Source organism: Fonsecaea pedrosoi, assembly GCF_000835455.1.
Source record: "Fonsecaea pedrosoi CBS 271.37 unplaced genomic scaffold supercont1.7, whole genome shotgun sequence".
NCBI classification, from domain to species: domain Eukaryota; kingdom Fungi; phylum Ascomycota; class Eurotiomycetes; order Chaetothyriales; family Herpotrichiellaceae; genus Fonsecaea; species Fonsecaea pedrosoi.
Window position 1 is genome coordinate 1,893,376 of NW_013550609.1, and position 16,500 is coordinate 1,909,875.

At 52.3% G+C, this 16,500-nt stretch overlaps 8 protein-coding genes across 8 annotated transcripts; 5 read left to right on the forward strand and 3 right to left on the reverse strand.

Moving 5' to 3' along the window:
* Nucleotides 1–297: 297 nt before the first annotated feature.
* On the reverse strand, nt 298–2,422 carry Z517_10748 (uncharacterized protein; the record flags this gene model as incomplete). Its single annotated transcript, XM_013424357.1, has 4 exons — nt 298–1,196; nt 1,243–1,385; nt 1,450–1,767; nt 1,821–2,422. The coding sequence occupies 4 exons, from the start codon at nt 2,420–2,422 to the stop codon at nt 298–300; spliced, it is 1,962 nt and encodes a 653-aa protein (XP_013279811.1).
* Nucleotides 2,423–3,618: 1,196 nt separating this feature from the next.
* On the forward strand, nt 3,619–4,224 carry Z517_10749 (ubiquitin-conjugating enzyme E2 N; the record flags this gene model as incomplete). The annotated part of the gene is made up of 4 exons (XM_013424358.1): nt 3,619–3,671; nt 3,725–3,813; nt 3,868–3,999; nt 4,049–4,224. The coding sequence occupies 4 exons, from the start codon at nt 3,619–3,621 to the stop codon at nt 4,222–4,224; spliced, it is 450 nt and encodes a 149-aa protein (XP_013279812.1).
* A 618-nt stretch (nt 4,225–4,842) lies between these two features.
* Z517_10750 (uncharacterized protein) lies at nt 4,843–6,669 on the forward strand (the record flags this gene model as incomplete). Its single annotated transcript, XM_013424359.1, has 2 exons — nt 4,843–6,150; nt 6,211–6,669. The coding sequence occupies 2 exons, from the start codon at nt 4,843–4,845 to the stop codon at nt 6,667–6,669; spliced, it is 1,767 nt and encodes a 588-aa protein (XP_013279813.1).
* Nucleotides 6,670–7,163: 494 nt separating this feature from the next.
* Nucleotides 7,164–7,934, forward strand: Z517_10751 (60S ribosomal protein L24; the record flags this gene model as incomplete). Its single annotated transcript, XM_013424360.1, has 3 exons — nt 7,164–7,214; nt 7,340–7,483; nt 7,656–7,934. The coding sequence occupies 3 exons, from the start codon at nt 7,164–7,166 to the stop codon at nt 7,932–7,934; spliced, it is 474 nt and encodes a 157-aa protein (XP_013279814.1).
* An 851-nt stretch (nt 7,935–8,785) lies between these two features.
* Nucleotides 8,786–9,358, reverse strand: Z517_10752 (uncharacterized protein; the record flags this gene model as incomplete). Its single annotated transcript, XM_013424361.1, has 1 exon — nt 8,786–9,358. The coding sequence occupies one exon, from the start codon at nt 9,356–9,358 to the stop codon at nt 8,786–8,788; it is 573 nt and encodes a 190-aa protein (XP_013279815.1).
* A 400-nt stretch (nt 9,359–9,758) lies between these two features.
* Z517_10753 (uncharacterized protein) lies at nt 9,759–10,968 on the forward strand (the record flags this gene model as incomplete). The annotated part of the gene is made up of 3 exons (XM_013424362.1): nt 9,759–9,823; nt 9,915–10,159; nt 10,253–10,968. The coding sequence occupies 3 exons, from the start codon at nt 9,759–9,761 to the stop codon at nt 10,966–10,968; spliced, it is 1,026 nt and encodes a 341-aa protein (XP_013279816.1).
* Nucleotides 10,969–11,734: 766 nt separating this feature from the next.
* On the reverse strand, nt 11,735–14,277 carry Z517_10754 (uncharacterized protein; the record flags this gene model as incomplete). Its single annotated transcript, XM_013424363.1, has 4 exons — nt 11,735–12,664; nt 12,711–13,237; nt 13,310–13,900; nt 13,947–14,277. 4 exons carry the CDS (start codon nt 14,275–14,277, stop codon nt 11,735–11,737), a joined length of 2,379 nt encoding a protein of 792 aa, XP_013279817.1.
* A 792-nt stretch (nt 14,278–15,069) lies between these two features.
* Nucleotides 15,070–16,152, forward strand: Z517_10755 (uncharacterized protein; the record flags this gene model as incomplete). Its single annotated transcript, XM_013424364.1, has 3 exons — nt 15,070–15,224; nt 15,278–15,989; nt 16,051–16,152. The coding sequence occupies 3 exons, from the start codon at nt 15,070–15,072 to the stop codon at nt 16,150–16,152; spliced, it is 969 nt and encodes a 322-aa protein (XP_013279818.1).
* Between the last annotated feature and the right edge of the window lie 348 nt (nt 16,153–16,500).

The window sequence follows — 16,500 nt, forward strand, 5'->3', positions numbered from 1 at the left end:
AATGATGTTTAGTGAGACACCAGTTGTCTCTGCCCTGCATAAACTAGAGTCATCTTGGATCATGGACAGCGGGTAGAAATTTGTACTTCTCTGTGCTTCGGTGATGTGGCGCTCTTTCAGTCTTCAGTTGCCCCTCATGGGTAGGTTGAGCTGCCCTGGGGGTACTTACATTGGAGCTACACTCAATACCAGGGATTTGCTTTACGAACTGTCCTGGCGGGTGACTTTGTAAACGTGTAGCTATATGAGCTCTTCTCGATAATTACTCATCCTGTTGATATCCAGCTCCCAGCGCATCTAGAGCTTCGAATCGCGCGGTCTTGTCGTACTAGAAGATCCGCACAATGTCTGTGGGATGCGTTCGCAAGCAGCAATGAGCTCTACACCAGTGTGACAGGCGGCGTAGACAAATCGGTCGGGACGGACCAAAACGTACTTTCTCCCTCCCATGTCCTTTTTGATGCGATACATGTCGTATCCTGTCGGGTAAGGCCGGTTCCTACAAAGGTCTGACACGGCGAACTCGTCCCCAGTTGCTATGCGATAAACGCTCTGATGGGGGACATCCGACGAGGTGCTTGCTGTGCGATTCTCGAGCAATGGAGAATGGACGAGGAAGAAAGCGGAATCCTTGAGAACTTCATTGTTGGAGGTTTTTTCAAGGTCCAGGGTTTTGAGTTCCAACCACGCTTCCTCTGCTTGCTCCATATTATCAATCACGACAATAAGCCGCAGGAGCGCGTTGCTTCTTGGATCATGGAAGAAAACGTCGTCTGTAAAGCGGACATTTGCTACCAAATTTCTGGTCAAAGGGAACGCTGGACAACAGTAGACTTGTGGGAAACAGCGTCCACCCGCTAGATCGGGAAGAAACGCCATCCCGGCGTTGAATGCGTATCGGTTCATGCCGTATGCACGAGGACCCAATTCGAGCTTATGTCTGGAGCTGGGGACAAGCTGCATCAGCCACAGGATCCAGTCCCGGAGAAAGATCTTCGTGGGATCCCGGGCGGTGGTGAGATTTCCGTTGGCCACTGTAGCAGCAAGTGAGTGGTCAAGCTGCTGCTTTCGTTCCAGAAACCATCCATTGAAAAGCGTTTCAAAGCTTCCATCGAAGTCGGGTCGACAAGCTAGTGCGAGCCTCCATGCAATCCCTGAAGCGTCTCTAAATCCTGAGACAATTCCTTGGCCGCCAACTACTTTTGTCAATGTGGAACTCAGTTGTGGGTGTGAACCACGTACATGGAGGCATAACATGGGCAGCATCACCGCACAGTATCAGTCTTCCGACAGTCCATTTGTTGCAGCTTCTAGCAGCAAAGGTGAAAGGTCTCGACCGCAGAACGTGGATACAATCCAGGGGGTATTGCACAGCATCTTTCAAACTAGCCAAGTTTGATGTGGGTGGTGAGCAGAAAGACGCCACTACATGGAAATTGAGGAGCTTACCCATAATCAGCGCCTGGGTGTGTCAAGTATGGTAAGACAATCTCAGACGTCTTCTCCCAAGTAGCCATCTCCTGCGGATCCTCCCCTTGGTCCACCACGAATTCAAACCGCCAGAGTCTATCGCTCCGGGGGCCGAAGCTTCCGCAGACAGAGGGCCTCTCAGGATTGCCAATAAATCGAAAGTTTGGTGGAAAGAATTTATCGTAGACTTGTTCAGGGGAGTAATTCAGTTTCCAAAGGGGAAATCCTGGGTGTGTCTCTGGCGTGGGGAGATCCATGTGCCAGTTCATCGCAACCCACGTCTCCTGATACTCGTAGCTAGCATCACGTCAACTTTGCTTGATGTACCTGTTGCAATAAACATGTCTCACCCGGAAAGTGTTTGGAGGAGGACACCTTTTGGTTCCAGATAGCGTTTACGTGTAAACCCGGTCTTACCATCTGCTCCCACGAAGAACTTCCCCCGAATGGTGTGCTCTGTGCCATTGTTGTCGATATATTGTGCTTGGACAGAGTCCTCATTCTCTTCTATACCCACAATAGTCGACCCAAGCCGCAGCTGTGAGCTAGGGCAGCTGTTCGCGGCCATGCGGAGATGCTTTTCCATCACAGGCTGCTTGTGGGCGATAGCAGCAACATGGCCAGTACCTCCTTCAGTGGAGTTTAAATTCATTTTCATGAATGGCTTGGTCATGAGCCCATGCTTTCCAGAGGTGAATAATGTCCATCCAATGTGTTGTCCAATCTCGCCGTATATCTGCTCGTACAAACCTATCTCCTGGAGTAGTCGAATTCCATCCTCATCCAGAGCAATTCCACGAGGATCGGTCACGATGTCCTTCTCTTTCTCCAATACTACATTCTTGACGGACATTCGACCTAGGAGCGCACTTAGCAATGCCCCAGTAGGGCCGCATCCACATATTATCACATCCGTGGTCTCGGGACCCTCATCTTGTTGCTGTGTTGCCATTTATTGGTGTCGCTATGTGGTAAAGGCCCAAAAAAGAAGTAGAGTCGGACAGAAGCACGTAGGAGGATGAGTTCTTGCTTAAGTAGAGTCTTCCACCAAGAAATAAATCTAGGTTTTCGCAACAGTGTCCTAACACAGACAACAGAGTGCCGACCTGTGGACTAAGTATGAATAGTGGGTCAAGAATTCCCGCTCAATTGTGGTGGCATGTCCCAGTGGTGACCGTACCATGAAGGAACTGCTATGTCTCCAGGGCTGGACTTAAGGTCAGGTCCGCCATGGTGCACTGCACCCAAGTCAAGTCTCATATAATGGTGTTCGTCCAAAGGTGGGACAGCCTTCTCGTATTGGTCTACCAAGGGATACAATTGTGTGCGGGACGCTAAAATGCGGGGCGATATTGGACGTCTGACGGGGCGGTAAGGCTGTCACCGTCGATAACGATATCCAAGGAGCTGCACAGCGTCGTGTTTCATACCCATATTGATTGTAGTGCATTTCGGCGGATTTTCTGATTGGGGACACAAGTAGCTCTTTGTCCAAGGCCACTGGAGGGTTCGTAATTGCATGTGAGTTGGACCCGGTTCAGGACTTCACGTTGAAATGCGCGGGAGGGAGGCTAGTGACTAGGCAATTTATCGTTGCTGATACACACATCAACAGAGACAAAACAACGAATGCCAGTGTAGCCAACAGTTGACCTCCTACGAGGTGAGGAAGTGGTGACGAGGGAGACAGTTGGAGGAGGGAAATATCACAGGCACATGAGGCGAGTCATGCTCCACAGATGAAATACTGCTGCCAAGATTCTCCCCGAGTCATGATGTCTTGATGGAAACCGCAGTTGACTCCAAGCGGTATCGACCTTCAGGTATATCAATCAAAGTGACTCAAACGACGGTGACTGCCGATTGCCTTAGCAAAGCAGCCACAACCCAGTGTCAATAACTTATCTCAGGCAGCCGTATACCCCACCGTTGACCTAGACACCATTCTTTCCACAGACACTGTCCCCTCACCTGGTGCGAACTGCCGTTCCCAGATCCTTTCAGCCTCCCTTCCACGACTTATTCACCGGTTTGACCTCCTTCTCCGATCCTACCTACGGAGATATTGAGAGCTGAGCTCTCCGACACTGTCCTGGTCCAGGTCTCTCAACGCGCCCTCTGCGGCCTGTTGAAACTTATACCTTCGTGATGGCGCTGCCCAAGCGAATCATAAAAGAGACGGAGAGGTTGATGGCGGAGCCGTACGTCCCGTCCTGGCCCTAGAACTGACTTGGGATCCATCTAAGTCTTTCAGTGTCCCTGGGATTAGCGCGGTGCCCCATGAAGACAATCTGCGATACTTTGATGTCAGCATACATGGTCCATCACAATCTCCATATGAAGGTAAGTGGGCATCTTACCACAACACACGATGTCGTCAGGACTGATTCTCTGCAGGAGGTGTCTTCAAGCTCGAACTATTCCTGCCAGACGACTACCCGATGACCCCTCCCAAGATCAGATTTCTGACCAAGATATACCATCCCAACATTGACAAGCTCGGCCGAATTTGCTTGGATGTGCTGAAGAGTGAGTAATTCTGTCCTTTGGGCTGGACTAGGGCCTAACCTCTGTCAAGGCAATTGGTCGCCTGCGCTTCAAATAAGAACCATTCTCCTTTCCATTCAGGCTCTGCTAGGTGCTCCAAACCCGGATGATCCTTTGGCGAATGATGTTGCTCAGCGATGGAAGGAGGACCAGGAGGCCGCGATCCAGACAGCGAGAGAATGGACCAAAACCTATGCCATGCCATGATTTTAACGTTCCATTTTGATGACCGGCAGCAAGGAAAGAAAGGGATGTCGAAAGAGAGAACGCGATGAAGTTGTGGCATGGAACGGAACGAGCGACGATCTGAGGAGCCTGGAGCCTTCGCCCTTGATGCAATGACCAGAGAAGAATGGCTCTTGCCTTCGATTCTCTCAGCACGATGAATACTACTATCCCCATGATGAATACAATTGAAGATTCTTTGGTTTGAGGTTGTTTACCATCCACCGTGGTGAGTCGGGCTCTGGATTGTTTCTGTGCTTGTCTTTGAGGTGTCTGTCGTGGCATGTGTGCTGTGTCGTCCACTGTTGTTCGTCCCTCTCTTGCGGACAGAGTGCTTGTGGTCCATCTCGGTCTTTGTCGTTCTTGATATGCCGTCCATCCTGATCATCGATTGCCGATCTTGATATGCGTTCCACCCAACACGGCAACATCATCGCCCCGGTGAAGCGACTGGAGGCTGATGCGCGCCATTGGTTGATTTTGTACCCGTCGCTGAAGCTCGGCGGGAACTGGAGCAACATATTTCTGTCGAGAGCGTTGGCCCAAAGACACGCTGTTTCTTTTTGCCTTTCACATCAACACATATCAAAGACGTCCACCATGGAGCAGAGCCGGTGGAGTCTGGACTCTGACGAGATAGCCTCGTGCCTTCCCTCGCGGCCATCAACGCCGCAGTCTGTCAAGGCTCTTCTTCGCTCCCCGGGGTCCCCCTTAAGGACTCTGGGGAAGAAGCTGAGCCTGACGGGCTTGTCTGTGCGGAGTCGGAAGACTTCGCCAGACGGAGGGAAGGGCACGAGGCTGAAGAATCACGTGAGTGATTCTTCACGTCCTGGTCCTGGTTCTGTCGCACCCCTCTACAACCGACGTAGAGGAGGGTCTTTTAGGCCCTTGTCTATTGTGACAGGGAAGCCGTTTGAATTTGACGTGAATCTGGCCCTGGACATTGTCCGAAATCACCCAAATTCCTCCTGTCCGAACAGCGACCCAGTCAAGCATCCTCCCTCCACCGACATCATGAAGACCGCACGAGATGATGATGAGAAGACCATCAAACCTGCCCGATCTCTTATAATGTCACCGCCAAACCACTCTACCCAACCTCACGCCATGCCACTCTCATCTCCTCCACAAAGTGCCAACAAAGGCAGACTCCCCGTGCAGAAGAAGCACACAGTCATCGAAGCACCCTTTTCCCATCTGACGAGAATCCCTGCACCAGACATCAGTCAGCATCCAATGAACCAGCCTAATCCCTTTACCTCCACCAGCGACGCGCCTTCCCTGATCAGCACGTCCAAGAAAGAGGAAATCAAGCGACTGGTGAAAGAGGCCAGACGACGATTTGACGAAAAGGAACGCGAAGCTGAGCGCGAGGAGGTTGAACGCGAAAAGGCTGAACGTGAAGCTCATCTGCAAAGCAGAATCAAGTTTGACGCAGCGCCGATGCCTGGAAACGCGTTTGTAAGAGGGAACTATGATAATGGCAAAATCCAAGACAACCCATTCAGTGCGAAGGCAGTTTGCGCCGCAGACTCAGCCAGTCCAAATCCTCCAGAGCCGTTTGCTTGCCGACCCATCGTGCCTCGTCCTGTGCCACGACAAAGCTCTGACACAGCGAACACTTACAATCTCAGCAACAACCTGTCAGCGTTCCAACTTGGTGCCGAGAATGTCCAGAATGACATCTTCACCGTCTCCACTGAAGGTTCACCAATGGCTGGCACATCCACCCCGGGCAGGGCTACTGTTGGTAGCAGCAAGTCGGTTGTAACACCACTTTCAGAGGGACTTGAGCACAAGAAGACTGGTTTACGCAAAGTCACTGATCTGTTCAAGACAAAATCCGAGAAGCCTCAGCCCGACTCTGCCTCGCCACAGAATACTGACATGCTTCACCGACCTGATCTCGTAAGTTATGGTCACTGATCCTTGGTTATCGTGGCAATGTGAAGTAACATCAAGGTCTAGGAACGTTACTTGCGCACTACCACCAACAATCACAGCTACGATTATGATGAAGGACAGCCATATTCGCGTCATCCAAACACAAGCCGGGCCTGGCACTCTCGCAATCTCAAATGCACCACTTGCCTCGACCACTGCTGTGCTGTCTGCGGTCGCGCATGCTGTGCCTACAAAGCCGCTGCACTGGCCGTCAAGATCCACAAAGACAACCCAGAATCGCTCAAGATGGCAGAAGAGAGACTCCTCCAGATCGCTTTCCTTTTCCCATATGGCCAAGAGGCACCTACTTTCCTCCAATGCACCAAAGGTGGCGAGATCGGCTGCGGCAAGATGGTCTGCCCGGACTGCTGTGGAGAATGCCCCAATCCGATCTGCAAGGACATCCAGTGCCGAAAATGCAAGAAGAACCCGTGGGCGGAATGCTTGTGGCATGATGAGGATATGAATCGCCGCGCTCTATGAAGATTCAAGACAAGGGTGTACAAATCAAGTTTCAAGGACATGAAGACGAATAATGCTGCCGGGATTTGGGATCCTAGTGAGCTTCTCTTGGATGACAGGACATCAGAGAGCACCCCCTGTGACAACATGACAAACGTGTACAATTAGCTGAAAGCCTACCCACTATTGGAAGTAGGGCAATGACTCGAATGATCCATCTCGCCAGAGAGAGACAAAATGAATGTAAACAACGGAGACTGATGGTTATTACCTGGTGAAGAATACCACTTCAATCAGGAAAAAGGGGCCTCTGAAGCACGTGACAGTTTCAATGACACTGCGCTAGTTGTATTCTTGATCGAACGTAATAATGATGATTCTTGGCATTAGCTAAGGCGCGCACACTGCAGAATTGCAACTCCGCCGCAGACTATTGAACGCCGACTGCGTTACCAACTTTCCATCCCACTCAACGAACCATCGAAGAATAGGTACAGCATCAGTCGAACGTCAAGATGCGTACCTACGACGACACCTTCAGCGCCACCAAGATCTACCCTGGCAAGGTCAGTACCCCTGCGCCCACTTTGGCCTCGAGCCTCGCGGGAGAGCGAGACCTGGACGAAATTCCGCAACATTCCCCATGGCACGCTCGTTCCCCTTGACAAGCCGAGTCTGACACGATTAACAGGGCAAGCTCTACGTCCGCGGCGACAGCAAGATCTTCCGATTCCAGAATGGCAAGACCGAGTCCCTTTTCTTGCAGCGCAAGAACCCAAGAAGAATAGCCTGGACCATGCTCTACCGACGTATGCACAAGAAGGGTATCTCAGAGGTTAGTCTCGAAGCAAAACCGTCGTTTTGCCTATTGCGGAATACGACGAGATCGGTCGGGCAGAACAGAATATCGAAAACCAAAGAGGAGGGACAGCCAAAATGACCACTCGTCTCTCACCCCGCACCTTTCTACACGACACCTGTATCACTAACACGCCTTGCACATATAGGAAGTCGCCAAAAAACGCACCCGCCGCACGGTAAAACACCAGCGAGCCATCGTGGGCGCTTCCCTCGATGTGATCAAGGAGCGCCGCTCTCAACGCCCAGAGGCCCGTGCCGCAGCCCGTCAAGCAGCGATTAAGGACGCCAAGGAGAAGAAGGCTGCCAGCGAGAGCAAGAAGAAGGCCGAGAAGGCGAAGAGTGCGGCGAACGCAGCGCGGGGTCAGATCACGAGCAAGCAGGGCGCAAAGGGTGCACCGAGCAAGGTGCAGGCCAAGAGCCGATAGACGGTTACGGTTTTGCGGTGGTTCAGTGCGTGTGGGCGGAGATGGAGGCCTGAAAGGGATACGAGGGAGTCATTATTTCTTTCGCGACGAAAAGCAAGGCAGAGACCCTGGCAAACGGCCGGTGGGAACCTTCGCAGTCAGTTCGATGGCGTCAATTGAAAATGTGGCTCACACGAAATTCCGACGAGATGAAAATGTGCTCCTCTCAATAGAGAGGCGCCGGTTGCTCGTCTTGCTGCAACGGCACCCACGTTGTTGGCGCGGCTCGGTGAAATGAGTGCTTAAAAAATAGGACAGGAATTGACAAAGTCCGGATTATCACTGTTTCGAAGCTTGTTCGAAGCCTCTTCTCCCGCTACTCGATTCCCACGCTATAAAGACAATTCTAGTGCGTGAGATTTGAATCATTTTCAATTGTGAAGCGGCAGATCGTGCCCTTCGGTTTACAACCGTCTCTTGGACAAACTCCCCACCACGCTTAGACTCGCATCTTAGACTCATCGACACGGTTTGCGTCCTGGCGCCATTTCCCGCTTTCCACTTTTCTCCCATGAACCAGGTCCACACTCTGCGTGTCGACGGCCAATGTTAAGCCGACGTGCCCAGTGTGTATTGGTATAAGCTCGGGATCCTGTTGATTCGATCCCTCTATAAGAGGCTTCTCCACGAGCCATCCAAGCTTGCACATACGCAAACATCCGGTGGCGGGTCAGAGCCCAGGATCATACACCAAACCAGGAATATGCAGAGGGCCGGCGTAGCTGAAGATACTGTGTGAAGATAGCCGGACAGACTTGCCGTCCAACAAAAACCCGTCTTCAATGAGCATCAAGGTCATGAGGGATTGAACCTCAGTCGCCCAGACTGGTTCCGAATCGATCCACAAAAAAGTCTTCGACCTTCTGCAACACCTGCCTGTCACTCTGCTTCTTCAGTCGCGTCGCCTCCGTGTCCGGGAGCTTCCAGTTGTTGACACCCCACCACCACTTCCTGACCCTTGCGCCCAGGCTCTGGCCCTGGAACTTAGTCCCACGGTTCCAGTGACGCCATCCGAACATGAGCAAGTTCCACAGTATCCCCTGCGCCAGCGGCAAAAACACTTGGTCGCGGATGGTGATGAAGGCGACCTTCCAGTTGGTGTCCGCGGACTTGATGCTCGCGAGGTAGGATTGCTCGAAGCGGAAGTCGGGGATCGGGGGGAAAGACCGGCTTCGGGGACGTGCGCGGATGATGTCGCTGGGTAGGGTGGACTCAGAGCCGCTTAGGGAGTGTGAGCGAGAACGCGGGGGGGAGATGGCCTCGACTTCGCCGGGGATCTTCTGGGACGCGGCCGTCGAGGGGTTGATGTCGTGCTCCGGAGATGGATCGTGCTTGATGTGGGCGGCTTGTATGGTGGAAGCGATCTCGTTGGCGACGGATGCCATCTTGGCCGAATGAAGTGGCGGAGGAAGACACTTTTCTCACGGGCGAGGCAAAGGACGATGGAGTTGGAGTTGGTTAGGATTCGTAGCCTTGCAGATAAAAGTTGAGGGAGAGCCCGTTGAGAGGTGGTGAGAGCTTGGATCAGGGAAGATATTCGGCTAAACTGAACAATGCACGACCTTTTGGAATGCCCCACACCGATTTCCAGTTCTTCTGGTGATCCTCAGTCCTCACGAAGAAAAACCCAACTTGATGCTGTCGACAAGGTGTTTGATATCTGCACGACCACGGATCTCACCCTTCCGGACTTCCTCTTCCTCCTCACTCCTTCGTACCTTTTCACCCTTGTTTTCTCCGGCTTCATCGCTATCTCTGGGCCCTCTGCCCTCCCCGCTCCGCAACATGGCGACCAAATCCTTCAAGCTGCTCTGCTTGGAGAATCCCCTCCTAGACATCCAGGGCGTCGGGTACGTCAATATCCCTTGACCTGCGCAAAAAACCCCCTGGCATTCCCTAAGCCTCATCATTGGTGACACTCAAAAACTCATGACTCTGTAGTGATCACGCCATGCTTGAAAAGTACGGGTTGAAACTGAACGACACCCTCCTGGCGGAACCCCACCAGATGGGCCTCTACGACGACCTCATCCAGAACCGCAACGCGAAGCTGATCCCCGGCGGTGCAGCGCAAAACACCGCCAGAGGTGCACAGTACATGCTGCCCCCGGACAGTGTCTGGTACATCGGTTGCGTGGGCGATGACGAGTACGCAAAGATCTTGAGAGAAAAGTGCAAGGAAGAAGGTAGGTACATCCATCACACCACTGTTTGCTGGTGTCCTACACACCAAGCATGCCCTCCCCCTCGAGCGGATTAGTGACGAAATGGCCCTCCAGGACTGCACGTCGAGTACCGCGTCGACCCTGCCACACCCACCGGGAAATGCGGTGTCATAATTACAGACCACCACCGCACAATGTGCACGCACCTCGCCGCCGCCAACGAATACAAGCTTGAGCACCTCCTCGAGCCGCGGATCTGGAGCATGGTTGAAGCGACCACCGTGGGCTTCTACGTCGGTGGCTATCACCTGACAGTGTGCCCGCCGGCGGCCATGGCGCTGGCAAAACACGCCGCCGAGACAAACAAGGTCTTCATGCTGAGCCTGTCGGCAGGCTTCATCCCCCAATTCTTCAAGGATCCGCTCGCCGAGATTCTGCCGTACTGCGACTTTGTCTTTGGGAACGAGAACGAGGCCAAGACGTGGGCCGAATCCCAAGGCCACCCCTCTGACATCTCGATGCAAGAGTGTGCCAAACTGATGGCAAAGCTGCCCAAGGTCAACACAAAGAGACCAAGAGTGGTGATTGTTACGCAGGGCACAGACCCAACTATTGTGGCCGTGGCCGAGGCAGGAAAAGAAGAGGTGGAGCTCAAGGAGTACGCGGTGCCCGTCATCGACAAGAACCTGATCAACGACACAAACGGCGCCGGTGATGCTTTTGCCGGTGGCTTTTGCGCCGGTGTGGTCCAGGGTGATCCCCTCGAGGACTGTATCAAAAAGGGCCAGTGGTTGGCAAGATTAAGTCTGCAGGAGTTGGGACCCGCGTAAGTGTTTTTGCTACCGTCGCTACCTAACCTAACCTGTCTCTAACACATACCCCCTCTGCAGATACCCTCGGCCGAAGCAGACATACAAGGCTTGAATGAAAGGTCGCTTCGGATTGAATTGTTGCATGAGTTCGGCGTTCCTGTAATTCCTTTGAAGAATGTACCACCATGGGCGCTTTAACAGCGAGAAAGGTCTAATTCAACAAGACCTCCGGACAGTATGTCAGACATGATGCCACGTCTTTCACGACTTGTTGATACGGAAACTTGATGCCGAAAACTAGAGCCCGAAGTGGCATAAAAGGAGATCCCTTCTGAACCAGGAACGAGAATAGAAGCCAAAAAGAAAAGAGTCAAGTTTGATTTGACCACCAGTCTCTCTTTGCCTCTCCTCAGAACTTGTTCACAAGCAAGGTTTCCCTGCTAGACCTGAACGTTGTCAATGCTGCTGCGTCCAAAAGTCGACGCAGATCCCGTTATATGTAAGTCCGCATAGTTGTCCTCAAACTTTCTTCGAGCCCGGGAATGCTGTCACAAATATCAACACCAGTTGATTTCGGCGCCAAGTTTGCAGGATCCGCAACGATGCGACTTCTGAGGGACTAGTCAGTCAGTGTACGCAGGTATTCGGCGGATAGGAATAGATGCCCTCGTAGCATTCCATCGATTGGATCGGCTATGCGATTTTGTCTGGTTCTCGCTCTGCTAATTGTGGCGCTTTCAGGTCGACGCACGGGAATTGGAGCAAGCGAGAAGAGCACGCAACATCATCCTGCCTGATCGCTATTAGGGGCCCGACTGCTCTTGGGCCGCGATTCGCCGATAGCGCCAAACGGTGAGGAATCTGGAGGTCTGGTTGAGATAGCGTGATGCTGCACAGGTACTGCGCTACCAAATGAAGATCGCCACGGTGACAGTTGAGGTTGTCCCAAGTCATTCGCTCTGACCCAGGTGTTCATATTTGTTGGGGTGCTATAGTGACTCGACATTGTAGGCTCAAAAGACTCCAGTGGTGACGTCCGCATTTGCACCTGATCCTGCATGTGCATGAGGTGGGCCTGGAACTGGGCAGAACTGCTGAGACGAGCAGGTCCTGGTGTTGATGCCGGTTCGGGAAAACGATGGGCGGTGCTTGGCCGCGGCGATGATTCGGGGGTTTCACCTGGTCGCGGTGCAAATGGAGTGTTCAAGATGGAAGGCAGAACTGCGACGTTCACTGCCTGGTCCAACGCGTTAGGCTGTGATGCACTCGATGGCTGCTGAATCCGCTGTACGAGGTCTCGAGCAGTGAGGGGAAGAGGCTGAGATTGCGATATGCTTCTGTGGGTGAGCCCTTGTGGTACTGATGGCGCACTCGCTGTGGGCGGCGGAAGATCGTACATTACGGCTCCAGAGTTGTTGGCATGTCGGCGGGCTTCGGACCGCATGAGATTATCCACCATGTTCTCCATTCTTGAGGCCATTGAGTTTTCAGCCTCGAAGGTCGCCGGTTGTTGGCATGTAGCTTGTACCGCAGGAATGTCATGCTGAGACGTGCGCCCAATATAAGTGCGGACGCTCTCAACAGAGGGAGCAGAGGCAGATTCCACGGGGTGTGCGACTTGGTCTTCAAGTCGTGTAACACCATCGGTTTCTTCAAGATAGATAAATCGCATGTGTGCGAACGTGAGAGGAAGAGGCAAGGACTTGAAGCCACCCTATAAATGTCAGCGAGATTTAGTGTGCGTTGCGGCAGCGGCTCACCTGTTTACGAGCTAGTAACATTCCATCTGTGACTAGGCACTTGAGTCGATACAACATTTCTTGCTCTGGATTCCGAGGGCCAAATGCTGCGTCGTTGTGCATCTGTTTGGTGGCTCCCGTGCGATCACAGAGGCGTGTCTTCTGGACGAATGGACTAAATGCAGAGAACCCCCTGGTGTCCACATCTTCGTCTAGGAGGTATTGAATCTCAAGTCCAGCTTTCGGAGGAAATGTCTGCATCAGGGCATTCAGGACGTTGACATACAACGGCCACACTTGCCGCAGAGACACGACAAGGCTCTCGCTCGCTAGTAGGAGTTCGATGGTCGTCAATAGCCACCCACTGTACAGCCTCAGATGAGGAAGCATGCGGCGCATTACGGGAGGGACTTGAGGCAAGTCTTTCGTTGCGTCATGTTTATTAGTAGTTGACTTTGCGAGTTCCTGCAGTTCGTCGAGCAAGATTCTGAGGAGTAGGAAAAAGGTTTTGACATTAAACGATTGGAAAATCTCGAAACTCCGGGTGCCTGCAGAGCTAGTGAGTAAATGAAAGAAACAAGACAGCGACCCTGCTCGCTCCAAGTTCTATTCCTGCGCACCTTTAACATTCTGGGTCGCAGACTTCCCTGCGGCCAAGTTAACCAAGACGAGCTTTCCGAGGATTGAAACTTCAGATCGGTCTCGAATTTGGTCCTCTAGAAGTCGAAGAATCTCGATTTGCTGATCCTTCTGATCGTCTGGGTCACCTCCGAGACAGCTGGCGTGAAATATCAGGAAGCGGTCGTGGAGGTCGCGGCAACCCTCAACAACCAATGCGGCATTGGAGATGGGCTTGCCTTGGTTTGACTTTGACCTGAGCTTCTTGCATTCAAGGTCCAAGTTCTTTTTGGCTTGTGGAGCAGGGTTCTCGACGCAAATGGCTCGATAGAGATAGTAGACAGCTCGCAGGTGGTCCTCGTCAGCGAGAGCTACAACAGCCAGCTGATGATAAGATCTGCCGTCCGTAGGATTGAGCGTGGCCGCCTTGTTATAATAGCCAACAGCAGGGCCCCAATTGCGTCGATTTGTCTGCAGTTCGGTTTCTCGATATCTCGAGAGATCTCCCAGTTGCACAAGGGCTGAATAACATGAATCAATGAGCTGCTTCTTCAGGGCATCGTCGACGGTCTGTGGTGGGTCTGCGGAGAGAGCTACAAATGTCAGCAAATAACGGCAATAGGCTGAGAAATGGCATACTGTCCAGCTTCATGCCTTGAGCAATCTCCATTATCTCTGGGATATCCTTAAAGGTCGAGGCGAGTCGCTGGATATACTCTCGGTAGAAGCGCTGGCTCGACTTGATAAACTCCAAATAGAGCTTTTCGGCTTTGCGACGTTCCACGACCTTCTTCTTGCCTTCTCCTTCACGGAAGTGGGCAAGGTATTGCCTGAACCTTGAATTGACCTTGGTATGAGCATTCCACAGACGGTCTTCGACTTTCTTGCCGGCGGCGGCTTGGAAGTCGATCAAGAGGAAGTCTTGACATGCTGAACGAAACCTGGATTCGTGAGTGAGACATCCTTTCATAGGTTGGTTGCATTCACTTTGCCAGCAAGGATTCGAGGCCTTGAGTTACAGGCTCTGCACGAAAAAGGGTCTGTAAGAGATCGGTTTCTGTACGATTTACATTCCTGTAGAGATCAGTCAGAACGGTCAGGCTGTGCGAGACGCAGGGGTATGTACCGGGACGCCTGTACGGCGATATCTTCCATGATGGGATTGACGTAGGGAGACCGGTCATTGCGACCGTTTCTGCCAGTCAGGACGAATGTCTGGCGGAAGTCGACCAAAGTTGAAGGTTGCGTTCCATTGATACTTTTTTTCCCGACTTTATATAGTCGAGAAGAGAGGAAACGGGGGGACGGTATAGGAAGGTGCAGGCAGAACAAACAGTTTGGAGCAGCTCAAGCCGCAATCGTACTGCGTACCGAGTTGAAATCGCAAAGATCCCGTCCTTGTGAAAGTGCGACTTCTGCAAGGCACACAGCAGCCTGAGAACAGGTGGGGATCAAGGCGCAGTTGGGGTCTGCGTAGCTGCTCTTGATGACTCACCGTACAAAAAGCTCCTGTGAAGTATGCGGCCAAAAATGCAACCTGATTTTCTGCGATTGAAATTGACTGACGAGAACAGCTCTAAATTTCGACTGAACTGTTGGTCCCGTCTGCGAGTTGCATCCCTCAGTCCAACTTCCTCAGTCTGACTGGCGTGTGTATATGTGCGCTATGCCGCCCTCTTCTAAACCTCTTCGTCTCTTCAGGACATTGCGGTCCTTGCAGCACGCACCCCTCTGCAACAGATGCTTGCAGTCACGACGAACTATGGCTACCCAAGCGGTTGTCGCAAACCCAGAGCCATACGTTGAGCTTGAGCAGGAGTCATCCCTGGTTCCTATGCAGAGTTCAAATCCCAAGACCCGAGCCTTTGATCCTCTGGCTTTTCCGAAGTCGAGAAAGCGACAGCTACCCCCCAGCAGGTATTTTCGAGGGCAACCCCCAATGTTGTCGAAGATGTACTCACTCTCTGCAGGTATCGATTCCGAAGTCCCAGATATGATCGCGGCCCAATGCATCCCCATCAACCTCTCCATCCTTCAGATCCTGCCAGTCGAGAATTTGTCCCTGGCCCCTTTTCGTCGCCTCGAGTCGAACTTGCCTATCACAACATCATTGCTCCGGATTTCATGACAATGTGCTATCAACATACGCCTCCCGGCTTCCGGCCTCCGGAGAAGGGTCCTCGTTTACGCCCGTGGATCGGAGACAACCCATATTTTGCCAACAGACAGCTGCGTGGCCCGCGTGGTGGAGACGTGCTGCGACTACTGAGAAAACCCATTACCTTTCGAAACGTGCCGATGGTCGAACGGGTCACGGTGCACGCGTACTGCAAAGGGGCTCTTAAAGGAGGCTCGGGCTATCTTCACGTCGCAGGTATGATTTTACAGGCGATCACGAATCAAAGAGTGGAGGTGCACAAGGCCCGATCCAATGAACAGGGGTGGGGTTTGATCAGAGGCCGACCGGTCAGTCTCACAGTAGACTTGAAGAGTGAAGACATGTATCATTTTCTGGGCAAGATAATCAATGTTGTCCTGCCTCGTATCAAGGACTGGAATGGAGTCAGAGCCACAACTGGAGACAACAGTGGTAACCTTTCTTTTGGGTTGACGCCTGATGTTGTTGCCGGCTTTCCAGAGATTGAAATCAACTACGACGCATACCCGACAAAACTGATACCTGTGAGTTTCCCGGATTTGTGTCGACATGCCCGATTCATATCTTGCTAATTACTTTTTTCAGGGTCTTTACATCACCATCCACACCACTGCCAGCTGTGACAAAGACGCCAGACTCCTCCTTCAGCAACTGGGTATTCCCTTTTACGGCAAGGTTGTGGACTAAACTTTTGTTGTTTTACAAACAAGGTATCGCCAAGTGGGTGATGGAGGCAACGTTGTGCCTCGCACGACTTCCTTATGCACTCCGGTCTGCACTGAGCTATGCTGTTGGATTCGAGACGGGCGGACTTTTGGTGACTTCGATACTGTCATCTTGAGCGCCAAAGCCCACATCTCAAAGTTTGCCGCTGAGCAGGAGTACCTCCCGTTACAGTTATTGGAAGTCGGGAGTTGAGGACGAGGAGTCTCCAAAGACATTGTTAGCGCCCATGTCGTCGGCCGATGCGCTACTCCTCAAGATTCAGACAGACACAGATATTTGGTGTCTATCCCACAGCCCGAGCCTTGTCTT